Consider the following 23,071-nt stretch of genomic DNA (forward strand, 5'->3'; position numbering starts at 1 on the left):
CCCAAAGCTCCCACTCTCTAGCCTATTCGCCACCGAGTGTCCCGGCCCTGGCCCGGGAGCCCACGCTTCATCACGCGTCGGCTACTGACGACCACGCAGTCGCGCGGTTCGACCAGCGACACCCCGAATCCGAGAATGAAGCCGCGAGCGCCTGGAAGAGCAGGAGCCGTAATATTGGGAAGAGGTGACACGAGAAGCCAAGGAAGCTCAACAGAGATTCCGTTCAGACTTCAACACCCTGCCCGGCCACCACAACCAGAGCGAGGCCGGTGAGCGACGCGGGCCCGGGTCCAGGTCACGGCCCCCATCCCCAGGGACCGGCCGGGATTGCCCTGAGGCTCCGGGTCCGAGGGTTACCCCGACATTGCAGAACCCTCACCGCCCCCCTCAGGAGGAGCCGGGGGCGGAGATGGGGGCGGGGACTTGACCCGGTTTCATTTTCAGTTTGGGTTTAATCACCACGGATGGTCGGGGCGGGTCAGGGACCCACACTCTCCAGTTTGTTTGGCTGCAACGTGGGGCCGGACAGACGCCTCCTTCTAGGGTTCTGGCAGTCCGCCTACGACGGTGGGGATTTCATCGCCCTGAACGAAGACCTGCGCTCGTGGACCGTGGGAGAAACCGTGGCTTCTATCATCAAGAGCAAGTGGGAAATCTCCGGTGAGGCTGAGTTCCAACGGAACTATCTGGAGGTCAAGTGCGTGCAGTGGCTCCGCAGACACCTGGAGAACGGGAAGGACACGCTGCTGCGCGCAGGAACGAGGGGCACCGGGCCTCCCTGATCTCCTCTCAGGCTGGAGCCGGCTTTCCACCAGGAGAGGAAAATGGGGTCCTTCTGAGAACACCGCCCAAACACTGTCTGGTACAGAATATGAAAACCTGAGGGTATGCCCCCCTCTCCAGACAAGAAGTTTAGTCGGTGTGAGCAGAAAGTGAAAGTGGTGGCTTAGAGGGTAAAGCGTCTGCCTACAATGCGGGAGACCCAGGTTCGATCCCTGGGTCGGGAAGATTCCCTGGAGAAGGAAATGGCAACCCACTCCAATACTCTTGCCTGGAAAATCCCATGGACTGAGGAGCCTGGTAGGCTACAGTTCATGGGGTCCCAAAGAGTCGGACAGGACGGAGCGACTTCACTTTCTGCTTATACCGCCCAAACTTCTTGTTCGAAGAGGGGGGAATCCCCTCAGGTTTTCATATTCTGTACAAGATAGTGAAACACCAGTGGCTCCACTTCTCTGAAGGACAGTTAAAGCATTCAGTGTTTTTGGAGAAGAAGCAGAAAACCATCCCTGAAGTAACTGGTCAGCAGTGCCCTTTGACCCTGACTGCCATCTTGTGAACCATGACTTTCTCTCTCAAAGCCTGTTCTCACCCTGAGAACATCTTAAGAGGCCAGACTCCAGCTTTTCTGAGACATTCAGCCTCAACCCAAATCAGGACCATTACTCTGTATTTTCCACTGACATGGAGTCTCCTACCTTGGCACTCACCCTGGCTCCAGAACTTTCCAGGGACTAGGAGTTTTTCCCAGACCCTGGGGTCCAGGCTGGTGTCTGGTGTTTGTGCTGCATCTTTTCAAACCCATTATCTCGTCCCTTCTCAGCATGGTCAAGTGGTTCTGCTTCAGTGGCCCATGGAATGTGAATTTTCTGATTCTTCCGCTTCAGACCCTCCAAAGGCACATGTGACTCATCACCGCCTCTCTGACAGTGAGGTCACCCTGAGGTGCTGGGCCCTGGGCTTCTACCCTGAGGAGATCTCACTGACCTGGCAGCATGAAGGGAAGGACCAGACTCAGGGCATGGAGCTTGTGGAGACCAGGCCTTCAAGGGATGGAATCTTCCAGAAGTGGGCAGCCCTGGTGGTGCCTTCTGGAGAGGAACAGAGATACACGTGCCATGTGCAGCACGAGGGGCTTCAGGAGCCCCTCACCCTGAGATGGGGTAAGGAAGGGGTTGGAATGGAGCTTCCTCTCAGATAAAGCAGGAGGCCTTCTGGACACCATCAGCAAAGTCAGGACTGAAGCCTGAAGTCTGGGCCCCTTCCCTTTCTTCCACAGAACCTCCTCAGCCCTCCGTCCTCATCATGGGCATCTTTGTTGGCCTGGTTCTCATGGTCCCTGGGGCTGTGGTGACTGGAGCTGTGATTTGGAGGAAGAAGCGTTCAGGTAGAGAAAGGAGGGAGGGATCTGAGTTTTCTTGTCTCACTGGGCAGGTTCCTGGCCCAGGTGGAAGTTTGGCTGCCTCGTTACTAGAAAGTACCCTCCATACACATGTGGAATCTGAGCTGATGCTAAGACTGAGACTTTTGTGAAGTACATGTGAAAATGAAAGACAAATTTTTCATCTTCATAATTCCAGTTGGGGGCCTTTTCTCAGCATTTGAAGGTTAGAACGGAATGTGCCTGTAGAGGACAGACCTCCAGGAGGGCAGGTGGTCCAGTCCCCCCACATCGCCTTCTTTCATGTTCCTGAGCCTGTCCTGGATTTTTGGTCACAGTTCTGAGAAGTTCTTTGTTATCCAGGACTAGGGAGTTCTTCTAGAGTCTCATGACTCAGTCTGCTCCATGGTCTCTCATGTGATACTTTCTTCTCACAGGTGAAAAAGGAGGGGGCTACATCCCGGCTGCAAGTGAGTACAGAGGGGGTGTGATTCCTGAGACCCTTGTGAGGGTGCAGACAAGAGGCCATGGGGGACTCACCCTCCTCAAAGTGCTTTCTTTAGTTTCTCTCCTGTGGGTTCTGACCACATCCTGGTTTTGTTCCCTTCCAGGCAGTGACAGTGTCTAGGGTTCTGATGTGTCTCTGACAGATCATAAAAGTGAGACCCTGGAGAGTCTAGATTGGGGGAGGAGTTGGGGCAGAGGGGACACACTGGGTGGCAGGGATCTTTGAGTGGGACATGTGAGCGTGTGGGGGGCTGTGGAGAATGTCAGCCGTTACATGACTGACCTGAACTGGTTCCTGATTCTTTTCTCTCACAGTGTGAGACAGCTGCCTGTGGGGACTGAGTGATGCTCGGTCCTGCTTTGTGACATCAGATCCCAGACTCCCCTTTCTGCAGCTGCATCTGAATGCGTCTGTGCTCCTGTTAGCATAACGTGAGGAGGTGGGGAGACTGCCGACGTCTTCCAATCCGAACTCCTGGATTTATAAAGCAGCGCCTGATAGTCACAGCAGGTAGGAATGTGGGACCGATCAGACTGGGATCATCTTTTCTGAAGAGAAAATATCATTATGTGTAGAGTGCAGACTGGTCGGTATGGGAGGGAGGGGTGATCAGCTCTTGTGGGGAAACAGGCAGCATTGATGTCAGTGTGAATGGATGATGTGCTGTAGCTACCGCGAGAGAGCAAGTGGCCTGAGTTCACATTAATGAAGATAGAATACAGAGGCGTCTGCACTCATCATTCCTTCATCTGATATTTGTTGTGTGCCAGATAGAGGATGCTCTATTTTTGTATCTGTGAAACCTCGGTGAACTAACAACAGACACACTTTGTTGGCCTCGTGCAGTGTGTTCTGGTGAGATGGGGCAGAGTGAGCCTAATAAATGAGGGAAGTGTCTGCCTAGAGATTGGCAAGTGCTCTGAGGAAGGTGACCCAGAGTGTAAGTGTTTGGGTACAGGGAATGTGGCTGTTTTACTAGGGTGTCAGTGTAGGCCTCGTTGAGGAGATGATATTTGAGTAACGATGTGAAGGACATGAAAGAATGTCCACGAGGATGTCTGGGGGAAGTTCTCTCCAGGCAGAGGAGCCTCCAGTGCAAATGCAGGAGGGCAGGAATGTCTGTGTTCAAAGAAGAGCAGGAGGGAGGTGTGGCTGGAGGAACGAGGAATTGAGATGAGATCCAGTGTCTGGCCAGATCATGTGTGCCTCCAGCATATTGGAAGGTATCTGATGTCTGTGAAAGATGTGGACTCATAAGATGGTTTGAATAGAAGATGACCTGGTGTGACTGCTCACTAGGAGTGTCAGTCTAGGAGAAGGAGATGGCAACCCACTCCAGTACTCTTGCCTGAAAAATTCCATGGATGGAGGAGACTGGTAGGCTACAGGCCATGGGGTTGCAAAGAGTCCCCCCATGACACAACTGAGCAACTTTGCTTTCAGTAGTATTTTATTTGTAATATTATGTGTTGTTTACTGGTCAGGTTTTGCCTATTAAAATGAAGAAAGTCTACTATAGAAAGACTTGAGTTTTCCTCACAGCAGATATATATTTCCTCAGCAGATATATTATTTGTCATCACAGTTGCAGGGTTTCTATAAAAGATTAAGGTGACAGTTGGGAAAGCTTCATTTTACTCCTTTAATCCCTTCTGTCTAATCTGATTTCAGTTGAGAAAGAGCCATCAGCTTCAAGGGTTTGTCAAAGTGCAGTGGAAAGACCATCTCCATCAGAATCATCTAGGATGTCTAAAGTACAAATTCCTAGGCTCCAGCCCTACTGAATTAGAATATTTGGCCTTGAGACTCAGTCATCTGCATTTTTTAAAAGGTTTGCCAGGTAATTTTTGTGCACACTATTTGAGAATCACTAACTTACCCGTATCCTTCCCACTACCTAGTGTCAAAAACTAGAGCTAGAGCTACTGCCACTTTTTGGTTAATCATCTAGTGTGTTTTACATAATTTCCTGGAGTCTTCACTATTTTCATAAATAGTACCACTCAGTATTTGAATTCAGCAATTTAAATGAGAAGTATTATATGTATTATATGACCCAGCAATTCCACACCTTGGTATGTACCCAAAATTACAAGCATTCAAGCAAAAGCTTTATATACAGATGTTCATAGTTGCACTATTCACAGCAGCCAAAAGGTGGACACAACCAAATTGATGTTTGGATGAACAAGCAATGGTGTTTGCATAATGTGATGATAAGATGTGGTATGTCCATGTAATGGTATATTCAGCTATAGAAAGGAAGGAGGTACTGATAAGTGTTACAACATCAATGAAACTTGGAAACAGACTAAGTGAAAGAACCCAGACACAGTAAGGCTGCATATTATATGATTCTGTTTATATGAAATACTCAGAATAGGCAGATCCCTAGAGACATGGAATTCCCTGGTGGTCCAGTAGTTAGGACTCTGGACTTTGCTGAGAAACCAGCTTTGATCCCTGATTGGGGAACTAAAACCCCACAAGCCTTGCATTGCTTCAAAAAACAAAGTCCACAGAGACAAAGCAGGTTGGTTGTTACTAAAGGCTAGTGGGAGAAGGTTGGGGAGTGCCTGCTTAATAGTTGTGGGGATTCTTTTTGGGGTAATCAGTGTTCTGGTGATGGTCATACAACATTGTAAATGTACCAAGTGCCACTGAATTATACACTTTAAAATGGTTGAAAGAATATGTATTTTACAACTTAAGAAGTGCTATGTAATTAACACAAAGTCTATATTATAAAGTCATACCAAAGTTTTTAAGTCCTAGGGGAATACTTAGATTAACCAATCCTTTGTAACAAGTTCATTTTATTTATTTTATTAATTTTTAAAGTCATAATCATTTGTTTTTAAAATATTTATTTGGTTGTGCCAGGTCTTATATGCAGCATGCAGGATCTTTAGTTATGGCATGCGAACTCTTGGTTGAGGTATGTAGGATCTAGGCCCTGAGCAGCAATCTAACCTGGGTCCTCTGCATTGGGAGCCCAGAGTCTTCACCACTGAACCACCAGCAAAGTCCCCAGTTCATTTTAAATAAGATCAACTTAAGTCAGACAAACCAAAACCTGCTCTTAGTGCTGGTTTGGTGGTTAAAGAGGCCTGCAACATTAATTATGGAACAGGTTTCTTAAAAGACATGCCCTTAGCTGAGGAAATCCCCTGAGAATGAAAAGGAAATTGTGCTATGGCTGCTTGGCTTCTAAGTTACTGAACAAAAAAATTCTTAGAAAGTAAGTATAACTTAGCAGTGTAACCACAGGCAATTTTATCTTACTTCCAATAACAAGTTTCCAACACTGGAATATATCCTTAACAGCAGAAATGTTTATTGTACATTTTTGCAGCAAGTGCTACCAGCCTTACTAGCAAATATTAATGGTGTTTGCTTTTCACTAACTTTTTAGTTTGCGAACAGAGGCCAATAAAGATGTTTTCACATCAAAAAAAAAAAGAAGAAGAAGCATCAGTCTAACTGCTGTGCAGAATCAGGAGGTGAAGGGAGAACAATGCAGTAGAGGAGCCTGTAGGATTAGTGCGGGGTCCAGGTGGGGATGCTGGTGCTCCCTGGACCCTCATTAAATCTAGACAGTCGGGAGTAGAGCCTGAGAATCTGCATTTGTAATATAAGGTTGGTGCTGATGCTGCTGGTCTTCAGATCACACTTTTAGTAGCAGGAAAGTACGTAGACCAGGATTCCCACATGCTGTGTATCAGCCTCACACACAGAGGTGTTAAATAAGCAATCCCTTGGTCTTGTCCTAATACTCTGAGAAGGTGGTTCTGGGGAGAAGCTGAGCATTTCAGAAAAGCCCCACAAGCAATTCTGATGATCAGCCAATTTGGGAACCCCTGAGGTATATGAGAGTGAGTGGCCAGAGAGGGGTCTTAAATCCACATTTAAAAACTTTTTTTTTTTCCTTCAGAAAGAAAAGGGAATTTATATTGACAATTCATATTGTCAATTATGAGGTGTGATGCTGAGAAATAATGTAGTTCTTATTTCACCTGAAGACTTAGGCAGTAGTTCAGAGTTCAGCGTAATGGAATCCTTGCTCTCTGAAACTATTCTCCAGGTTGAGTTCTCCTCACTCATTCTTAGAGCTAACAATGGGATCCAAATAAAGTTAGACATACAGTACTATATATATATGGCTCCACGGGAACAGGACCCACAGTGTCCACTCCAGGCCAGGTCCCACAAAGGAACTTTCGCCCCCACTGGGGCACAGTGTCACTGCTCACACAGTGAGCCCCTCATGCTGGACGTGGACCCCGCGCTGAGGACGGCTATCACTGAGGCTCCTGACAACTGGGTGTGGTGTGACTCCCACTCTCGACACCCTTGTCAGATGCATCCTGCATAGTTTCAGCTTCTCTGTGTCACAACGGCCGGAGGAGAGTCTGACATGTGGTCACCTGAGTGGTGGGACCTCAGCATCATGCTGTATGCTCTGGCAAGAATATTAGGGAAAGTGGGTTTTCTTCTCTAATGGAGGAAGGTGGTCTCTGCCTCCTACCCAGACTCTTTCAGTGTGGAATTTTCCTAATCTGGAAATGCTTCTAATCAGGTGAGGGGGAGAGAGAGGGATGGACAAGAATGTCAAATTTCAATTGTTAGAGCAAAGATCTGGAACTGGAACTTGATGTGGTACATTGCAGGCACTCAGGTTTGGCTGAAAGAACCAGTGACTAATAAATGACATTCAGGGTAGAGATCTGCTTGCTTACTTGTCTGTTTTATTTTCATTGGCATGTAATTGATTTACAATGCTGTGTCACTTTCTGCTCTACAATACAGTGAATCAGGTCTAAATATATCTAGTCTTTTTTAGATTCTTTCCCCATATACACCGTTAGAGAGTGCTGGGTAGAGTTCCCTGTGCTGTGCAGTATCCACAGCACTTTAAAGTGCTGCCCAGGGGGGAGGAGCTAAGATGGGGGAGGAATAGGACGGGGAGACCACTTTCTCCCCTACAAATTCATCAAAAGAACATTTGAACTTGAGCAAACTCCACAAAACAACTTTTGATCGCTAGCAGAGGACATCAGGCGCCCAGAAAAGCAGCCCATCGTCTTCGAAAGGAGGTAGGACAAAATATAAAAGATAAAAAGAGAGACAAAAGAGCTAGGGATGGAGGCCCATCCCGGGAAGGGAGTCTTAATAGAGGAAGTTTCCAAACACCAGGAAACCCTCTCACTGGCGGGTCTGGGGGAAGTTTTCAAATCTCGGAGGGCAACCTAACTGGGAGGGAAAATAAATAAAACCCACAGATTACATGCCTAAAATCTACTCCCAGCAGAAAAGTACCCCAGACTCCCGCATCCGCCACCAGGAAGTGGGGGCTGAACGGAGAGGAGCAGGCGGCATTGCTTAGGGTAAGGACCGGGCGTGAAAGCCCTGAGGGCAATCGGAGGGAGCTAACGTGAGATAGCAACTTAAACTGTGGGATAGCAAGAGAGAGAGAGAGAAAATTAACCTGCTAAAAGCGCTAACACACTGCCAGCTCGTTTGCAGAACAAAAGAAAGACTGAGCAATTCCAGAGAAGAGCTAGCCGGCTGCGGACCGGCCCATCCCCCACCTGAGGCTGGAGGCAGGGGGCAGGGGGGAGGGGCAAACGTAGCCCCAGAGACAGCACCCCCTACCAAAGGGCAAACAGGCTCCCAGCTTCTAACCAAAGACTTCCTGAAATTCTGGATGGGTGACATCCGCCAGGAGGGTCGCAGCTAGAGACCTGCTCCCCAGCAGAGACACAAGGCGCACAGGACCGGCGCGCGGAAACCGAGCGGGGACCGCGGAGGGGCTAAGACGCACTGCACCCGGGGAGAGTGCGCTCGTCAAGCTTCTGGCTGCAAGAGCTGCTGGGCCGAAGGCACAAACCACAGGCCCAGCCGAGTCTGCGCTTTTGTGGAGAACTGGAAAACTGGAACCCCACGCAACTCAGAGCCCGCTCCCTATAGAGCAGTCTGGAGCCTGAGCAGTGTAGAGGGGGAAGCACACACGCCGCGAGCGGGGGCAAACCCGATGTGGCTGGAACACTGCAAGTGCTCCCCACACAGGCCAGTGATGTTTGTCTGCAGCGCCCCTCCCTCCCCGCAGCACCACTGAACCAGCGAACCTAAACAAGAGACCACCTCCGCCCGCTTGTGTCAGGGCGGAAATTAGACATTGAAGAGACCTGCAAACAGAAGCCAAATGAACAAAGGGAACCGCTTCAGAAGTGACCGGTGCAACAGATTAAAATCCCTGTAGTTAATACCGACTACACCGGAAGGGGCCTATAGATATCCAGAAGTGTAAGCTGGAACAAGGAGCTATCTGAAACTAAACTGAATGCACACTGCCCGCAACAGCTCCAGAGAAATTCCTAGATATATTTTTACTATATTTTAAATTAAAAAAAAATTCTTTTTATTTTTTAATTTTTTTAATTTTTACATTTTCTTTTTTATTTTCTTTTAAAATTCCCTATTACTCCTCTATTACTCCTTAATTTTCATTTTCATATATTTTTACTATTTTTTAATTAAAAATTTTTTTCTTTTTTTTCTTCTTTTCAAGTCCTCCATTACTCCTCTATTACTCATTAATTTTCGTTTCCATTTCATTATAACCTTGCAAAAAAAATGAATAAATAAAGTGCTGCCCAGTTGGTGGTGGAGGGAGATCCTAGGAGCATGGCTCTGCTCCCAGTGCAGAAGAATCCAGACCAGGTGGGAGCACATCAGAAGGGTCCAGGACGACATTTCCAAAAAACGAAAAACTGACGGAATATCCAAAGTATCCACACTTCTTGAAAGAGTCATGCAAACAGAGCAATCATTAGAGCTGAATTCATGAGAGCTTCATAGAGCATAATCAGCAAACACAAAGCCTCATCAAGAGGCTCTTTAGTTCTTCAGTTTCTGCCATTAAAGTGGTATCATCTCCTTATCTGAGGTTGTTGATATTTATTTCTCCTGGCAATCTTGATTCCAACTTGTGATTCATCCAGCCAGGCAATTTGTCTGATGTATTCTGCATATAAGTTAAATAAGCAGGGTGACAATGTACAGCCTTATTATACTCCTTTCCCAATTTTAAACCAGTCCTCAGTTCCGTGTCTGGTTCTACCTGTTGCTTCTTGACCTGCATACAGGTTTTCAGGAGACGAGTAAGATGGTCTGGTATTCCCATCTCTTGAAGACTATTCCACAGTTTGTTGTGATGCACACAGTCAAAAGCTTTAGCATAGTCAATGAATCAGAAGTAGATGTTTTTGTGGAATTCCCTTGTTTTCTCTGTGATCCAACAAATGCTTGCAATTTGATCTCTGGTTCCACTGCCTTCTCTAAACCCAGCTTGTACATCTGGAAGTTTTCAGTTCACATACTGCTGACACCTAGCTTGAAGAATTTTGAGCATAATTTTGCTAGCATGTGAAATGAGTACAACTGTACAATTGTTTAAATACTCTTTAGCATTGCCTTTCTTTGGGATTGGAATGAAAACTGACCTTTTCCACTCCTTTGGTTTGCTTCATTTCCTCATATGTAGAAAAGCATTAAATCCTTTCATGGTGAGATCAGCTCCTTGTGACTAGCAGAAAACCTTGGGAAGATAAGTACTTGATTGCACTGAACTCTGCCTTTACCAAAATCATACATACTGACCCTTGTTCCCTACCTGTGTGGAGCTGTTTCTCAGAGCTATCTGAGGTGCTGTCTCCCAGGCTGCAGTCCTCATTTTGCCCCAAATAAAACTTAACTCACAAGTCTTAAGTTGAGCACCTTTTTAGTTGACCAGTGTATTAGTCATGGAAAAGAAAAAGCTGAATGAACTAAGTATGATCAATATATAAATAAAGTGGGAAACTGAAGGAATGAGAAGAGTGAAAGAAAGCAATGACTGTTAACTATTGCATCAGCCCCTGTGTGATGCGACAGACAGTGGCTGTGACAGAAAAATCAAGCAGCAGTTCTAGTAAGGCATCATGTTTAAAGATTTGGAAATAAAAACCAAAAGAATCAGTTAAAAAATTATTCAAAGTGGTCACCTATGGGAAAGCAGAAATTGAGAAGTATTGGGATTATAACAAGAGTCTGTATCATGAGAAATCATACACAGAAACTTGACTTATTAATGTACAAACAGTGGTACCTTTGATTAAATAATCACACAAGAAAATGAATGAGGATGAAAGTTTATGCTTAATGAAAACTGAGTACAATAAATGACACTTGAGAGTTTACTAAAATGCAAGAATACTCGAATGGAAACATGCATGCACAACTGCGTCAATGACATTAACCTTGAATAAAACTGTGAAAGAATATATCATCCCATTCAGATAAACAGATATGGAATGAGTTCTCTATTCCCATTACCTTACTGTGCATCGTGTGCACCAGGCAGGGAGGGAACAGGCCCTGACTAGGAGAGCCCTTTATCACCCTCTTGCTTCCAGTCAGATCCTGCTGCAGAAAGTGCTCCTGTCACCTGTTTTGGGTCTGTGGGAGATGCCCCTTAGAACACGCCACCACAAATGCTTTACCTGGGTGAGGCTCAGGTGGTCCTGACCAAGGAGAGCACCGCTCACCTGTGCACCCCCAGACCAGAAGTCAGGAACGACTGAGGGTCCGATGAAGAAGTCTCACCTCCCGTCTGCCCTGTGGAAATCAGCCTGAGCTCATGGAGGGAGATGCTGCCCAGCCCTCCATGTCCTGGGCTCCTTTACTCTCTCGGTTCAGGACACTCATCCTCAACAGTCACGGCTCCCTAGAAGCAGACTGCCCATATTCCTCCTAATCAGAAGCCCCCAAGCCCTGTCCTGTCCCCTCCCCGATATCGCCTTTCAGATCTGCTTCATCACATGAGGGTGACAACTGCTCAGGGGAGATTCCCCCCAGGGTCAGCCACTGAGCACTCGCCCCAGGAGTCCCACTGCATTATCCCCCAGCCCTTTGTGCTGAAATGTCAGACAATGGGAGCTGGGGGGAGAGAGAGGTGGGGGATTATTAGAGCCTCCTCAAGGCTGAGATTAAAACTCTCCTTTTCCCCAGAATTTTACACACTGTCCCTTCCCAGCATGGGAAACAAAATGTAATCCAGATGTGTATATTTAAAGAGCAATTAAAACTTTTAATATGAAGTTATACAGATGTTGCAGGCATGAAGTAATGCATATGTGAGTGTGACAAGTGTGAAGGGAACCTTAGATTTCCAGAAATCTGCTAGTAGTCATCTCAGGAGAAGCCACAATAAAGAAACTGGCAGATAAAGCTTATTGGTAATAATTTATTGTCCATGTGCTCTATTATAATATAAAAAGCAAAATTAATATTAGTCACGAGTGTGGTGCAGCTGTAACCACCTCAAATATATTATCAGTTTTAATCATCCCAACCATAACTGAAAATAAACACTAGTTTTCTCATTTCATAGATGAAGAAATTGAGACCTCAGAAGGAATGTGTTCTACTGTAAATCAACTATCTTCAAAAATAATAATAATAAAACAAAAAATACATCTATATGGAATCTAGAAAAATGGTAATGATGAACTATCTACAGAGCAGGAATAGAGACGCAGATGTGGAGAATGGACTTGTGAGGGAAGGAGAGGGTGGGATGAATTGAGAGTAGCATTGAAACATACACATCACTGAGTGTAAAAAGCTACTGGGATAAACAGACATGGAATGAGTTCTCTATTCCCATTAGCTTACTGTGCATCGTGTGCACCAGGCAGGGAGGGAACAGGTCCTGACTAGGTACTCAGCCTGGTGCTCAGCGACATAGAGGGGTGGGGTGGGGAGGGTGGGAGGGAAGTTCCAGAGGGAGGAGATACATGTAGACTTAGGGCTGATTCACAGTGCTGTGTGGCAGAAACTGATACATCATAATGCAAGTATTCTCCAGTTACAAATAAAATATAAAATAAAAATAATTTTAAAATAATAAAATAAATAACACACATAAAAGAAAAAGTGCTATTAAGACCAGAACTAGGAACTGAATTCAGGCCTCCTGGCTGCAGATTCTAAGCTTCCCCTGTTAAACTGAGGAGCTGAGTCTGACACGAGGACTGAAATTCTGGGTGTGTTGAGGCTATTATGATCAGTTGGCTCCATCTGGAATTGATCCCGGTCTTGTAGGCTAATAGGCTCTGGGGAAAAAGAAAAACCAATAAATAACTGACCAACTCGCTGCAGAATAATGCTTTTCATTCCCTCAGAGATTCTCCTTCAGTTGCTTCAAAGTCAGATTCTGCCTTCCTCTGAGGGAAGAACACACCTGTTCTTTTTTTGCCTCCTTTTCCCCAGCTCTTGCTGAACTCCTCCCCTGACTCCATTAACACCATCACCTGTCCCTGCTGCCACCACCCTCTGCAACAGGGACAGAAGTCCCAGGACACAAGGACAAGATCCAAGAGTGAAAACCCTAGGCCTTTCCGCCTTGAACCCAGATCCATTCTCTAACGCAATGCGAGGCTCCCTCATAGACAGGACCCAGCTCCATGTTCCTCCAGTCCGGGAGTGGACACACACACAGCTCCTTTCTCTCCTCAGTTCTCGGCCTCCTCACCCGCACAAGCACCTGCTCCACTGCCCAGTTCCACCTCAACCCTGATCTCCACCTTCTGCAGCTCCCCTCCCCCTCATCCCCAGCCCTGAGCCAGCAGCTCCGAACTGGAAAGCCCATCCGGAGGCCCAGGGGACAGCAGCCCCGTCTAGAAACACTGGGCTGCCCTTGGCCTTTCCTGCTCCTTCCTGGGAATCCCAGCTCCACTCCAAGTCCTGGGCTGGGCTGAGGCAGAGCAGGCCCTCCTGCCTTGCTCAGCCAGGGAGTCAACCAGGACCCGCCCTCACTACCTGCAGGGGATCTGCTTTTCAATGTGGATTGGGGTTCTTGAGAATTCCCCCAGAATGAGGTTGTACCTGGCCCTCTCTGTACCCTGGGACTGCCATCCCACCCTCCACTTCCCAACAGGAGCGCCCCATTTGAATTCCTGTTTCATTCAATGCGCATGGAATCCTATTAAGGATTGCCACCTAAAATCATAAACAATTTTATTGAACATTAAAAACTTCAAAAGTGATTTTGAGATGATTGTCACAGTTTTCCTGGCAAATGCCCCAACACATACAAGACAACCATTTATGCCCCAGAGGAACCAGAGTTGATGTTCCCCAGAGAAGAGCAGGAGAAACTACAGATCTGCGGGGTCCCTGCTCTGGGTGCTACACGGACAGTCTGCTGCTGTGAGAACTAACCACCCCTGTATGCCCAGGCCGAAGGCCGACTGATACGGGAATTATGTTTGGGGATAAGAAACCAAGCCCCCAACAAGGCAACTGACACAGAAGAGGTAGCCTCGACAGAAGCCGAGTCTCTGCCACCATTTTACTGTTCCACGTTCTGCCTTTGCGCTTTGCCACACACAAAGCTCTGCTTCTCTTTTCCTCTCCCCTCAACCCACTCGATGATGGGGAAGTCAAAGTGACCATACCTTCTCCAAATCTACAAGGCAGTGACCACCATGAGCAAGGGAACTGACTCAGGGGGGCAGGATGAGGCCACGGAGGGCAGACCCAGTGCCCTGCTCTAAAGAGCCCTTGGACTGTGTCAAGGGGCTAGGTAGGAAAAAATCAGTGACCCCAGTTGCCTGAGGATTGACTGGTCTCCTCTCCTCAAATGGTCAAAGGATATCTACTAGTCCTCCATATTATGGGGAAGGAGAGCCCAGCTAGCATGGGGGCACTTGAGGGGAACTTGCGAAAGGTGCAGACTGGGAGTGATCCAGCAGACACTCAACTCAGAAGATAGTTCATGGAGGAGGAATTTGAGAGGCTGCAAGACATCTCTAAGTGGGGCCTGGCAAGGGGACATCACATGCAGGGCTCTGACCATCCACCGACCCCTAGTTTGAGCCTTATGATCCTTTCACTTGGATTCTTAATAATGACTGAAAACCCGGGGGGAGAAATGCAGACAGGCACTTAGGTCATCGCCTTTCCTCTAAATTCCTCTTCAGTGTTTATCCCCTCCTCACCAGGTACAGACACTTTACTAAAGATTCTCTCTGATTCCTGGATCACCTCGACACTCCCAACCAGCATATAATCCAACACATGCTCCCCAGACAAGCCCTGGTGAGCCTGACAGAAAACAAAAAGAGATGAGAACAGGGCAGGGAGCCGAAATCCTCATCCCTGCTGAATCTCACGCAGCACAACCCCTGCCCAGATTTCTCACCTGGCCTCCCTGTAGCTGACACTGTCTTCCTCTTCTTAATATAACAAGAGACACAAAATCCGATGATAAAAACAACAGCAACAAGAACGCTCACAATCCACCGTGATCTCTGGTGCACCAGGGTCTTTCCTGAAAAAGGACCTTATTATATACAAGCCGGGCACCCCAGAGCCACAACCTGCTCTCCTCTCCCTGACCCTGGCCTCTGACACTCTCAGGGTCACAACCCCCTCCAGGCTCACCCCAGTCTCACCCAAGGGTGCGAGGTGTGTACTGTGATTCCCGCTGTGTTCCACAAGGCACTTGACCCGCTGCTCCTCTCCTTGGGGAATTATTATGGTTTCCCAGGTGTAGTAGGTCCCGTTCCCATCAGGCAGGACACCCCTAGACTCCAGGGCATCCCGGTTCATGGGTTCCTCATCCTGAAACCAGGCGACTGAGATATTCCGGGGAAAGAAGCCAAAAGCCCTACATGTGAGGTGGACCATGCCCTCCGAGTCCTGGCTGCGGGTCACATTCACGGCTGGTGGCACTGTGGGGAGAAAGCACAGAGCCAGTGAGGCCCGCAGCCAAGCCCTGCTCCCTGAAGGAGGACGGGGCGCACAGGGCTGCTCCTCCTCACTGTCACCTCTGGCTGAGCCCTCTTCCCCCCAGGCCTGCTCCAAGTCTGTTCTGCTCCCTGGGGCCCAAGTCCTCTGGCGGGGAAGGGGAGGGGTGGGATGGGCCTCACTCTCTTGGATCCACTGTTGATGCTGGGGAGGGGGCTGTGAAGGGTGGGCTCCTGGGGACTAGAAGGAATTTTCTGGATCAGGCAGGCTGGGAGCCAAGGACCCATCCCCATCTAAGGGCCTCCTCTGCTGCCTGACACCCATCTCCCCTCGTACAGATTCTGTCAGAGGACCCGCTGCTCCCCTGGACAATTGTCACAGGGGCAGTTCATTACCCCCACCCACCCGTCTTTCTACAGTGGATTTAACAGAACAGGAAAGAAACCCCAGGACACCACGCCAACAGAGCACATATGCGCCCAGGGGACAGGGAAAAGGTCCGTGGGCAAGTCGGGATGGGAGGCTTTAAGATCGGGGCGCAGGAAGGGCCTGGCCCAGGGTCAGTACCTGTCCTCTCCATGAAGCCCGTCCAGGATTCCAGGTAGCCCCGCAGTCTTCCACAAAGTTCTCCCTGCACGTGGGCCCAGTAATGCTTGCTTAGAAAGCCATCTGTGTCCCAGAACTTCTCCATTTCCAAGGCCAAGTTCTGAGCCGAGGACTGGGGCCTGGCACATCCGTGGGCCTCCGGGTAACAGGAGAGGAGGAGCTCCCCATTGAAGTGGAGAAGCCGGAAGCCCCGGGGGTGGCTGTCTTCACGGATCTCACAGCCCACGGTCTCCTGGAGGGAATGTAAGCCTGCCCCATCCCCACCCCCCGAGCAGTGACTCCTCTGGTCCCGAGGGCCTCTGTTCTCCCACCCAAGTGAGAAAGTCCAGATAGAGGGCTCCCCCCTGCTCCCCTCCATGTCTTCCCTGTGCTGCTGAACTCACAGACCCCAATTCCTCACCCCCATCCCCAAATTCAGAGGAAAGAGGCCCGTGCTCTGGGCTGCAGACCCTCCTGGGAAATGCCCCATAGCACTCTCGCCCCCTCTGCCCTCTCACCTCTTTTCTCCTCCTGCAGGGACAGGATTTCTGCTAGAAGTTTCCTGAGCTCCTTCCAGGCCTCGTTCAAGTCCTTGGACTCTGTCTCCCATGTCTCTGCTCCCAGCCTTTCAGCCCACTGTCCCTGGGGCTCTGCCCTCCACTTCGTGTCATCAAAGTGCAGGAAGGTCTGACCATCCAGGTATCCCATAGCAAAAAATCTGTCCTGAACAAAGCCATCCCGGGACAGCACCGTAGTGTTGTAAGAAAGACTGTGGGATCCTGGGGAAGGAGGAACCGCAGATGAAGCTGGTTTCTGGAGACAAGTGCACATCAGATGTTTAACAGACAAGTTCTGTGTCCTGACCTGCTCCAGGTGCTGAGGATGCAGAATATGCATGTGTTCAAGGGACCAGAGTAAGGATTTCCATACAGGAAAAATGGGAAAGAGAAGGAGGGAGAGGGGAATGGAGGAGTGGAGGGAGAGGGTGGAGATGGACGTACATGTAGGACAAGTGCCAGGACAGGGAGGCGTCGGCTCCCTAAGGGTCCAGGCAGGAGGGCAAGGGCAGAGGCAGGAAGAGGGAGAGAGGAGGTGGAGTCAGAGGAGGGAAGGGCAGTGTCAGACCCAGGACCAGAGGCATCCCTGGTCAGAGAGGGGTCAGGTGAGATGGAGAGCTGCCGCCCCTGGTGCAGGCTCATCATGGACAAGGCGGGCTCCAGGGAGGCTGAGGCAGGAGGCAGAGGGGCCTGAGGCACTGGGCTGTGGCCCCAAGAGAGACAAAGGTGGCCAGTAACCTGGGGGAGGTGAAGGAGTGGGTCTGGGCCCAGAGTGCAAAGAGGCCTCACCAGTGGGAAAGTGGCTGCACCTGCCAGTGTCCCCCTGGGAGGAGTCAGTCCATGCACACAAGGGTCATGGGAATTAGGAGTAGGGTGGCAAGAGAAGATAGAACTGAAAGCCAAGGTGCACACTGGGAAGCACCTACGTGGTGGGAGGGGTTGGAGGGAGTGATTTCACACCTCCACGGAGGGTCAGGGTCAGGCATCCAGCAAGCAGGGGTGGGGGCCTGGGAGAAGACTCCCTGTAGCAAAGGCCTGTGACAAAGTGGCATAAACAAGGATTTTGGATACAAGATTGAGATAGTGAGAGCCCACTGGGGTCATGGAACCAAAGAGAGGGTGATAAAGGCTAAGAAGGTGGGCAGTGGACCAAGGGCAGTATTCCTACTGTGGGGGAAGGGAAGAGACTGCAGAGGAGATGTGGTGAGGGCCTGGGATTGAGGGGCAAGAGATGAGCATGGCTCAGGGGTGACCCCCGCCCTTGGGTTAAGGTAAAGACAGAAGAGGAGGGACGCCCTGGGTGAGGGAGAGTGAGGGTAAGGTGGAGATTCTGGGCACCAGGGGGCCTGTGATTGATGAGAACTTGGTGAGGGCCCAAGGCACTCGGACAAGGCTGGGAGCAGGGCAAGGTGCCATGGGGGGAGCTGCAGAGGGACCAGGGCAAGTGGAGGCACCTGTGGCCTGTAGAGTGGAGGAATCCAGAGGGTGAGGTTTAGGATGCAGGAGTGAGGGAGGGGCCATGTTCGGTGAAAGGCCCCCCTTGGATGAGGGCCAAGAGCAAGTACTTGTACGGGGGCAGAGGTAGGAAGATGGGTGTCAAGTGGGGGACAGGTACTCCCCCAGGGGCTGGGCACTGTGCTCAAGGCCCAGTTGTCATTGTCAGGAGAGCTCCCCCTGGTGTTGAAAATAGGGCATCACCTGTTTGGAGGGGAAAATCCGTGGGTAAAAGTCATCCCAGGAAAAGTAAGGTTAGTGAAAGCTGAGGGGAGAGTAGAAGCCTTGAGGTGACCGATCCTCGCAGGAAAAGACCCATGAGGGGAGGGGAGGGACCTGTAGCGGGAAAAGGGATGAGGGTGGGGACGCCCTAGGAAGAGATCGGAGAACGATAGAGGGGAGGGGGCAGCACGGAGAGGGGAAGGCAAATCCCGAGGGGGCTCGAGGGCCAGCAAGGGAGGAGGTAAGGAGAGATTCAGTTGTGGGACCACAGGCACAGCGGAAAATTAGAGTTCACGTTAGTGGGGGAGGGGGGCGTAAGAGGGGAGGGGAGGGGAGACCACGGAAATCGCAGGAAGAATCGTTTGGTCCCAAAGCTCACAGACCAAACCTCCGTCAGTGATTCAGGAGCCGCCACAGTGCCCATAGCAGTAGGAAGAGTGTGGATCGAGCTTGCCCCTTCCCAGAGGCTGGGTCACTAGAAGAAGGGCCCTAACTCTCGGGGCTGAGGACCCTTAACCCCGCCTGCCTGGAAACTCCTTGTTTCCAGCGGCCAGAAATAAGAGACGGCAGAGCTAAGAATAGGAGAGGACAAATTTCAGGGCCGAAGAGGGCGCTTCACAGACGGCTAAGAAGTGATCGCTTGAGCCTGGGACCTGGAAGAAACCTCGACGCCATTCAAGAGAGCAACGGGGAGTGGGGGGAAGGTGCGGGGGTAGCGGCAGGTAGCGGAATGGGGACCAGGCTGCCTTGTCAATTCGGGGAATCTGAGGACTGTGATGAGGAGGAAACCGGGGAGGGCAGGTGGGGCAGGGAGAGCAGAGGCTAGGAACTGGAAAGAGACTGAGGAGCGGGATGGAGCGCTCGCCACACACCGTGTGAAGTTCCCGGCCGCTCCTAGACCTTACACCCCCCCGCCCCCCACCTTCCTTCCATCCCCCCAACTCATCTATTCGCCCAACCCCCGTCGCAGTTGAGACGGTCCCCGCGACGCTCACCGAATCCCATCGAATACTAACCACACGGACCCCTGAAACCACCCCGGGCTCCGTCCGGACTGAGACCTCAATGAACCCCACTCACCAGCGGCTGTACGCAGGAGCACAAAAAAGGCAGCTCCGGCTAGAAACGGCCAGACAAGAGAGAGCCCCATGGCCCAGATCTTGTCTCCCTGCCAGAAGCTCCGGGACCGCACGAAAACTGGCGGACCCGAGAAACCGCGGCGGGGAACTGAACCGGAATTCAGGCTGACAAATCCCTTTCTGCGCGTGGCCGGCTCCCGGCCCCGCCCCGGCCCCGCCCCCAGCCCTGCCCCGGGCCCAAGATTAGCAGTTTCCCTCGGCTCCTCCCTGGAGAATCCCATGGAGGGAGGAGCCTGGTAGGCTACAGTCCACCCTTTCGCAAAGAGTCGGACACGACTGAGCTACTTCACTTCACTTCACTTCCGCTCCTCAGTTGTACTCTGCCTCTCATTACTAACCATTCCACTAAGATCCTATGCAATACTTTTGTTGTGGACCCAAATGTCATACCTCTTGAAGTTTTAACATTTCTTAGATTTCACATCAGGTAATTACTTTGACCATCATAACTTACTTAGCAGGTCAGAGAGTGGGTCCTGTCCCATCCCAGAGAGACTCTTTTTCACTGCTAAAGCTCATAAGTGAAAGGAGGCATAGAGTGGATGGAGTCTGCCTCCCAGTGCAGGGAACATGGGTTCCATCTTGCTCTGGGAAGACTCCACAGGCCCGGGAGCAGCTGAGCCCCTGTACCAACTGGGCTTCCCAGGTGGCTCAGACGGTAAAGCGTCTGCTGTAATGCAGGAGACCTGGGTTCGACCTGGATCCCAGGTCCCAGGGGAAGATCCCCTGGAGAAGTAAATAGCAACCCACTCCAGTACTCTTGCCTGGAAAGTTCCATGGATGGAGGAGCCTGGTAGGCTACAATCCATAGGGTCACTAAGAGTTGGACACGACTGAGCAACTTCACTGGTTCACCACAACTACTGAACGCCCTCTCCCCGCTCTAGACCAGCTCCCGGCAACTAGAGAAGCCCCCCGTGCAGCAACAAAGACTCAGGGCAACCAAAAATAAATAAATAAATGAGTAGTGAAGGTATAGACAGCCAGATGGAAGCCAGCTCTCCTGACAGCTAGACAAGTCCTTTTTTCCACGTCAGTCTTCTTTTCAAGACTCGCTGGGTGTGGCTGCTCCAGCAAGCTGGTTCACTTAGGTGAACCCTCTCCCTCTCCCCCCAAAGACTTTTAATACTAACGTTAAGATGCTGTTTGTTTCCCAGCATTATGGGATGATTGTAATGAGAGATAATGCCAACTACTTTGCGTGGGAAGTAGGACTCCAGATTTGGGGGGCTCGCCTGAATTTAGCCCTGGCTGCCTCCTCCCCCAGCACACGTCGCAGCTAGCCCGGTATACCAAGTGCTTTTCAACCGCCCACCCAGCCTCCAGACTCCCCTGCTTTGCTCTATAAACTACTTTTTCTCCATTCTTCCTTTTGTACCTCTGGACTCACCGGCACACGGGCCTCTTTCTCCCCGCAGACGTCTGGTACCACTACAGGGTCGGGAAAGGAAACAGAAAACGACCCGACAGTTGGGAGCTTACATAACCCAGGGCGGGGCTCGGCAAACCCTCGGAAGATCACCCCTCCCCTATAACTCTGGCTTAAAGGGAAGAAATGCTGTTCGTGGATTTAAAAAAAAAAAAAAAAAAGCAGAATGAAGGAATTTATGGGCAGGTTGGGAGAGGAGTGAGCTGCATTTAGGTTTCTCGTTCTCAAACTGCTCAACAGTTAACATCTGCAGGCTGCAGGCTGTGAAAACGCAGATCTGTCCGGGTCCACGGAAATTCCCACTTGTAGGTCCGAAGGGAGATACCGGAACCCGATTTATTTCAAGCACTCACTGGGTCGATTCTGAATAGGTTTTCCCGAGCGCCCGAGCCCACGGGGCCGCTCTTGAATTCTAGGATCCAAGTACATTCCCCGCCGCCTCGCGTCGCCCCGGGAAGGAAAGAGTCTGCGGCGGAGCTGGCCTTCGAATCCCGTCCCGCCCACCGCAGAGGCAAGCAGAAACTGAGGATCCAGGAAAACACACACACCGAGGTTCTGTCAACCTTAGCGAGGAAACTAGACCCAGAGTGACTTTCTTCAAAGACCGGGGTGACTTCCTGAAACGATACAATAGCTACAGAGCCGTGAGGTGCTTCAGCCTTTGCAGAATGCCAGACGGGCTTTGGTCCTTGACCGGCCCCGGATGAGGGACGTGTGCTTGAAAGCGAGGGGATAAACTGTGTGAGAGTGGAAGAGGAAGGAGGGAAGGGGAAAGGGTTGAAAAAAGAAAAAGATAAGAGAAAGGGAGAAAAAAGCTACAGGGGAGATGAATTTTTAACTGTAATTTTATGATTTCTAACATCTTTATTCTTCATCTAGATGTCTTTTGTTCAAGTTTGCTGTAACTGTTTGCTCTCTGAATGCATACGTAGACGGCTGTTTTTGTTACTGCCCAACCACTGGGGAGTAAATGGCCCAGTCTCTCCCTCCAGATGTGCAAGGCACAGCTCTCAGCAAAAAGACAAGGTGTCTTGTTTCTTTTGTTTACCTAACCAAAGGACTCATTCCAAAGAGATTTATATTTTAAAAATCAACTTTGAAAGTACATACTTTACATAAAACACCTATTTGAAACACAGAGCTGGTTGAGTTTTGCCAATTGACATGCCCATGTCACCACCATGAAGATGTAGAACTATTGTTGTTTAGTCGCTAAGTTGTGTGCAGCTCTTTGCGACCCCATGGACTGTAGCCTGCCAGGTTCCTCTGTTCATGAGATTTTCCAGACAAGAATACTGGAGTGGGTTGCCATTTCCTTCTCCAGGGGATCTTCCTAAACCATGGATCGAACCTGGGTCTCCTGCATTGGTGAGTGGGTTCTTCACCACTGAGCCACCAGAGAAGCCCCAGAGTCACCTAGGGTGGATGTCAAATTCCCTCAAAGAAATATCATTAAGAGAAAATCGTTGTGATACTTCTAAGCCCACACAAATGCTCAAACAAAACCAACACCAGAAAACCAAAATGCTAGTTCAGATGAGATCTCTGAAGCTGGCTGTAATTCTTTGTGGGATGTGTTAGGTAGAAAGGATAACTCTATTTAGGGCTATAGCTCAGTAGCCCCTACATCCCGGGAGCCTCAGAAAGGACCCTGGATCTTCAGCTGCCCACAGTGAGGTTATTCCTGGGGCAAAAGTAGAATCTTCTTGAATTCTTAGTTGCTTAGTTGCTCCCAGCCATGTGGGATCTTAGTTTCCTGACCAGGGAGAGTTTCCTGCATTGGAAGGCAGATTTTTAACTACTGGACTGCCAGGAAATGATCTTTTAAATTGACCTTTTAAACTGACATTTTAAATGACGATATGATCTTTTAAGCTGTGAATTAGAGCATGTCCTCGCCACCACACTCCGAAGAACACTGCAGTGTCTATCCTTCTTAGAATGAACTCCCAGCCCCTCATCACTGCCGACAAGCCCCTCATGACAGGGCCCCTCTGGCCACCCTAGCCTCAGTCCACCACTCTCAGCCCAGCTTCTTCTTCGACACACACGGGCCTCTAACACTGCTCAGTCCTGCCCAGGGCTCCTGGCCCTGCTGGGACTCCACAAAAGCACCCCTTCTCCAGAAACTCACCTGGTTGGTTCCCCCTTCCATTCAGGTCTCTGGTCCAGTGGCCCAAG

General features: G+C 49.8%; 2 protein-coding genes and 1 pseudogene across 5 annotated transcripts in view; 2 read left to right on the forward strand and 1 right to left on the reverse strand.

Annotated features, from left to right (window-relative positions):
• Nucleotides 1-2,977, forward strand: part of LOC122429942 — a 7,897-nt pseudogene extending 4,920 nt beyond the window's left edge.
• Nucleotides 1-23,071, forward strand: part of LOC122429593 (BOLA class I histocompatibility antigen, alpha chain BL3-7-like) — a 425,948-nt gene that overhangs the window by 306,878 nt on the left and 95,999 nt on the right. The window contains exon 8 of one of the 4 annotated variants that reach the window (XM_043450049.1): nucleotides 2,984-3,003. The exons of 1 other annotated variant lie outside the window; for it this stretch is intronic. In XM_043450049.1, coding sequence (XP_043305984.1) covers nucleotides 2,984-2,988 — 5 coding nt within the window. In that variant the 3' untranslated portion in view covers nucleotides 2,989-3,003. Of the gene's footprint in view, nucleotides 1-2,983; nucleotides 3,236-23,071 lie in introns of those variants that run through there. 2 more of the 4 variants (XM_043450057.1, XM_043450054.1) reach the window with 2 other exon arrangements.
• On the reverse strand, nucleotides 10,850-19,590 carry LOC122429592 (MHC class I polypeptide-related sequence B-like). Its single transcript, XM_043450038.1, is given in 7 exon segments — nucleotides 10,850-12,763; nucleotides 12,765-12,826; nucleotides 14,917-15,045; nucleotides 15,170-15,448; nucleotides 16,032-16,319; nucleotides 16,568-16,828; nucleotides 19,403-19,590. Coding segments are annotated over 7 exon segments (1,152 nt in total). The 5' UTR covers nucleotides 19,473-19,590; the 3' UTR covers nucleotides 10,850-12,700.

Source organism: Cervus canadensis, chromosome 28, assembly GCF_019320065.1.
Source record: "Cervus canadensis isolate Bull #8, Minnesota chromosome 28, ASM1932006v1, whole genome shotgun sequence".
In the NCBI taxonomy this organism is placed as follows: Eukaryota; Metazoa; Chordata; class Mammalia; order Artiodactyla; family Cervidae; genus Cervus; species Cervus canadensis.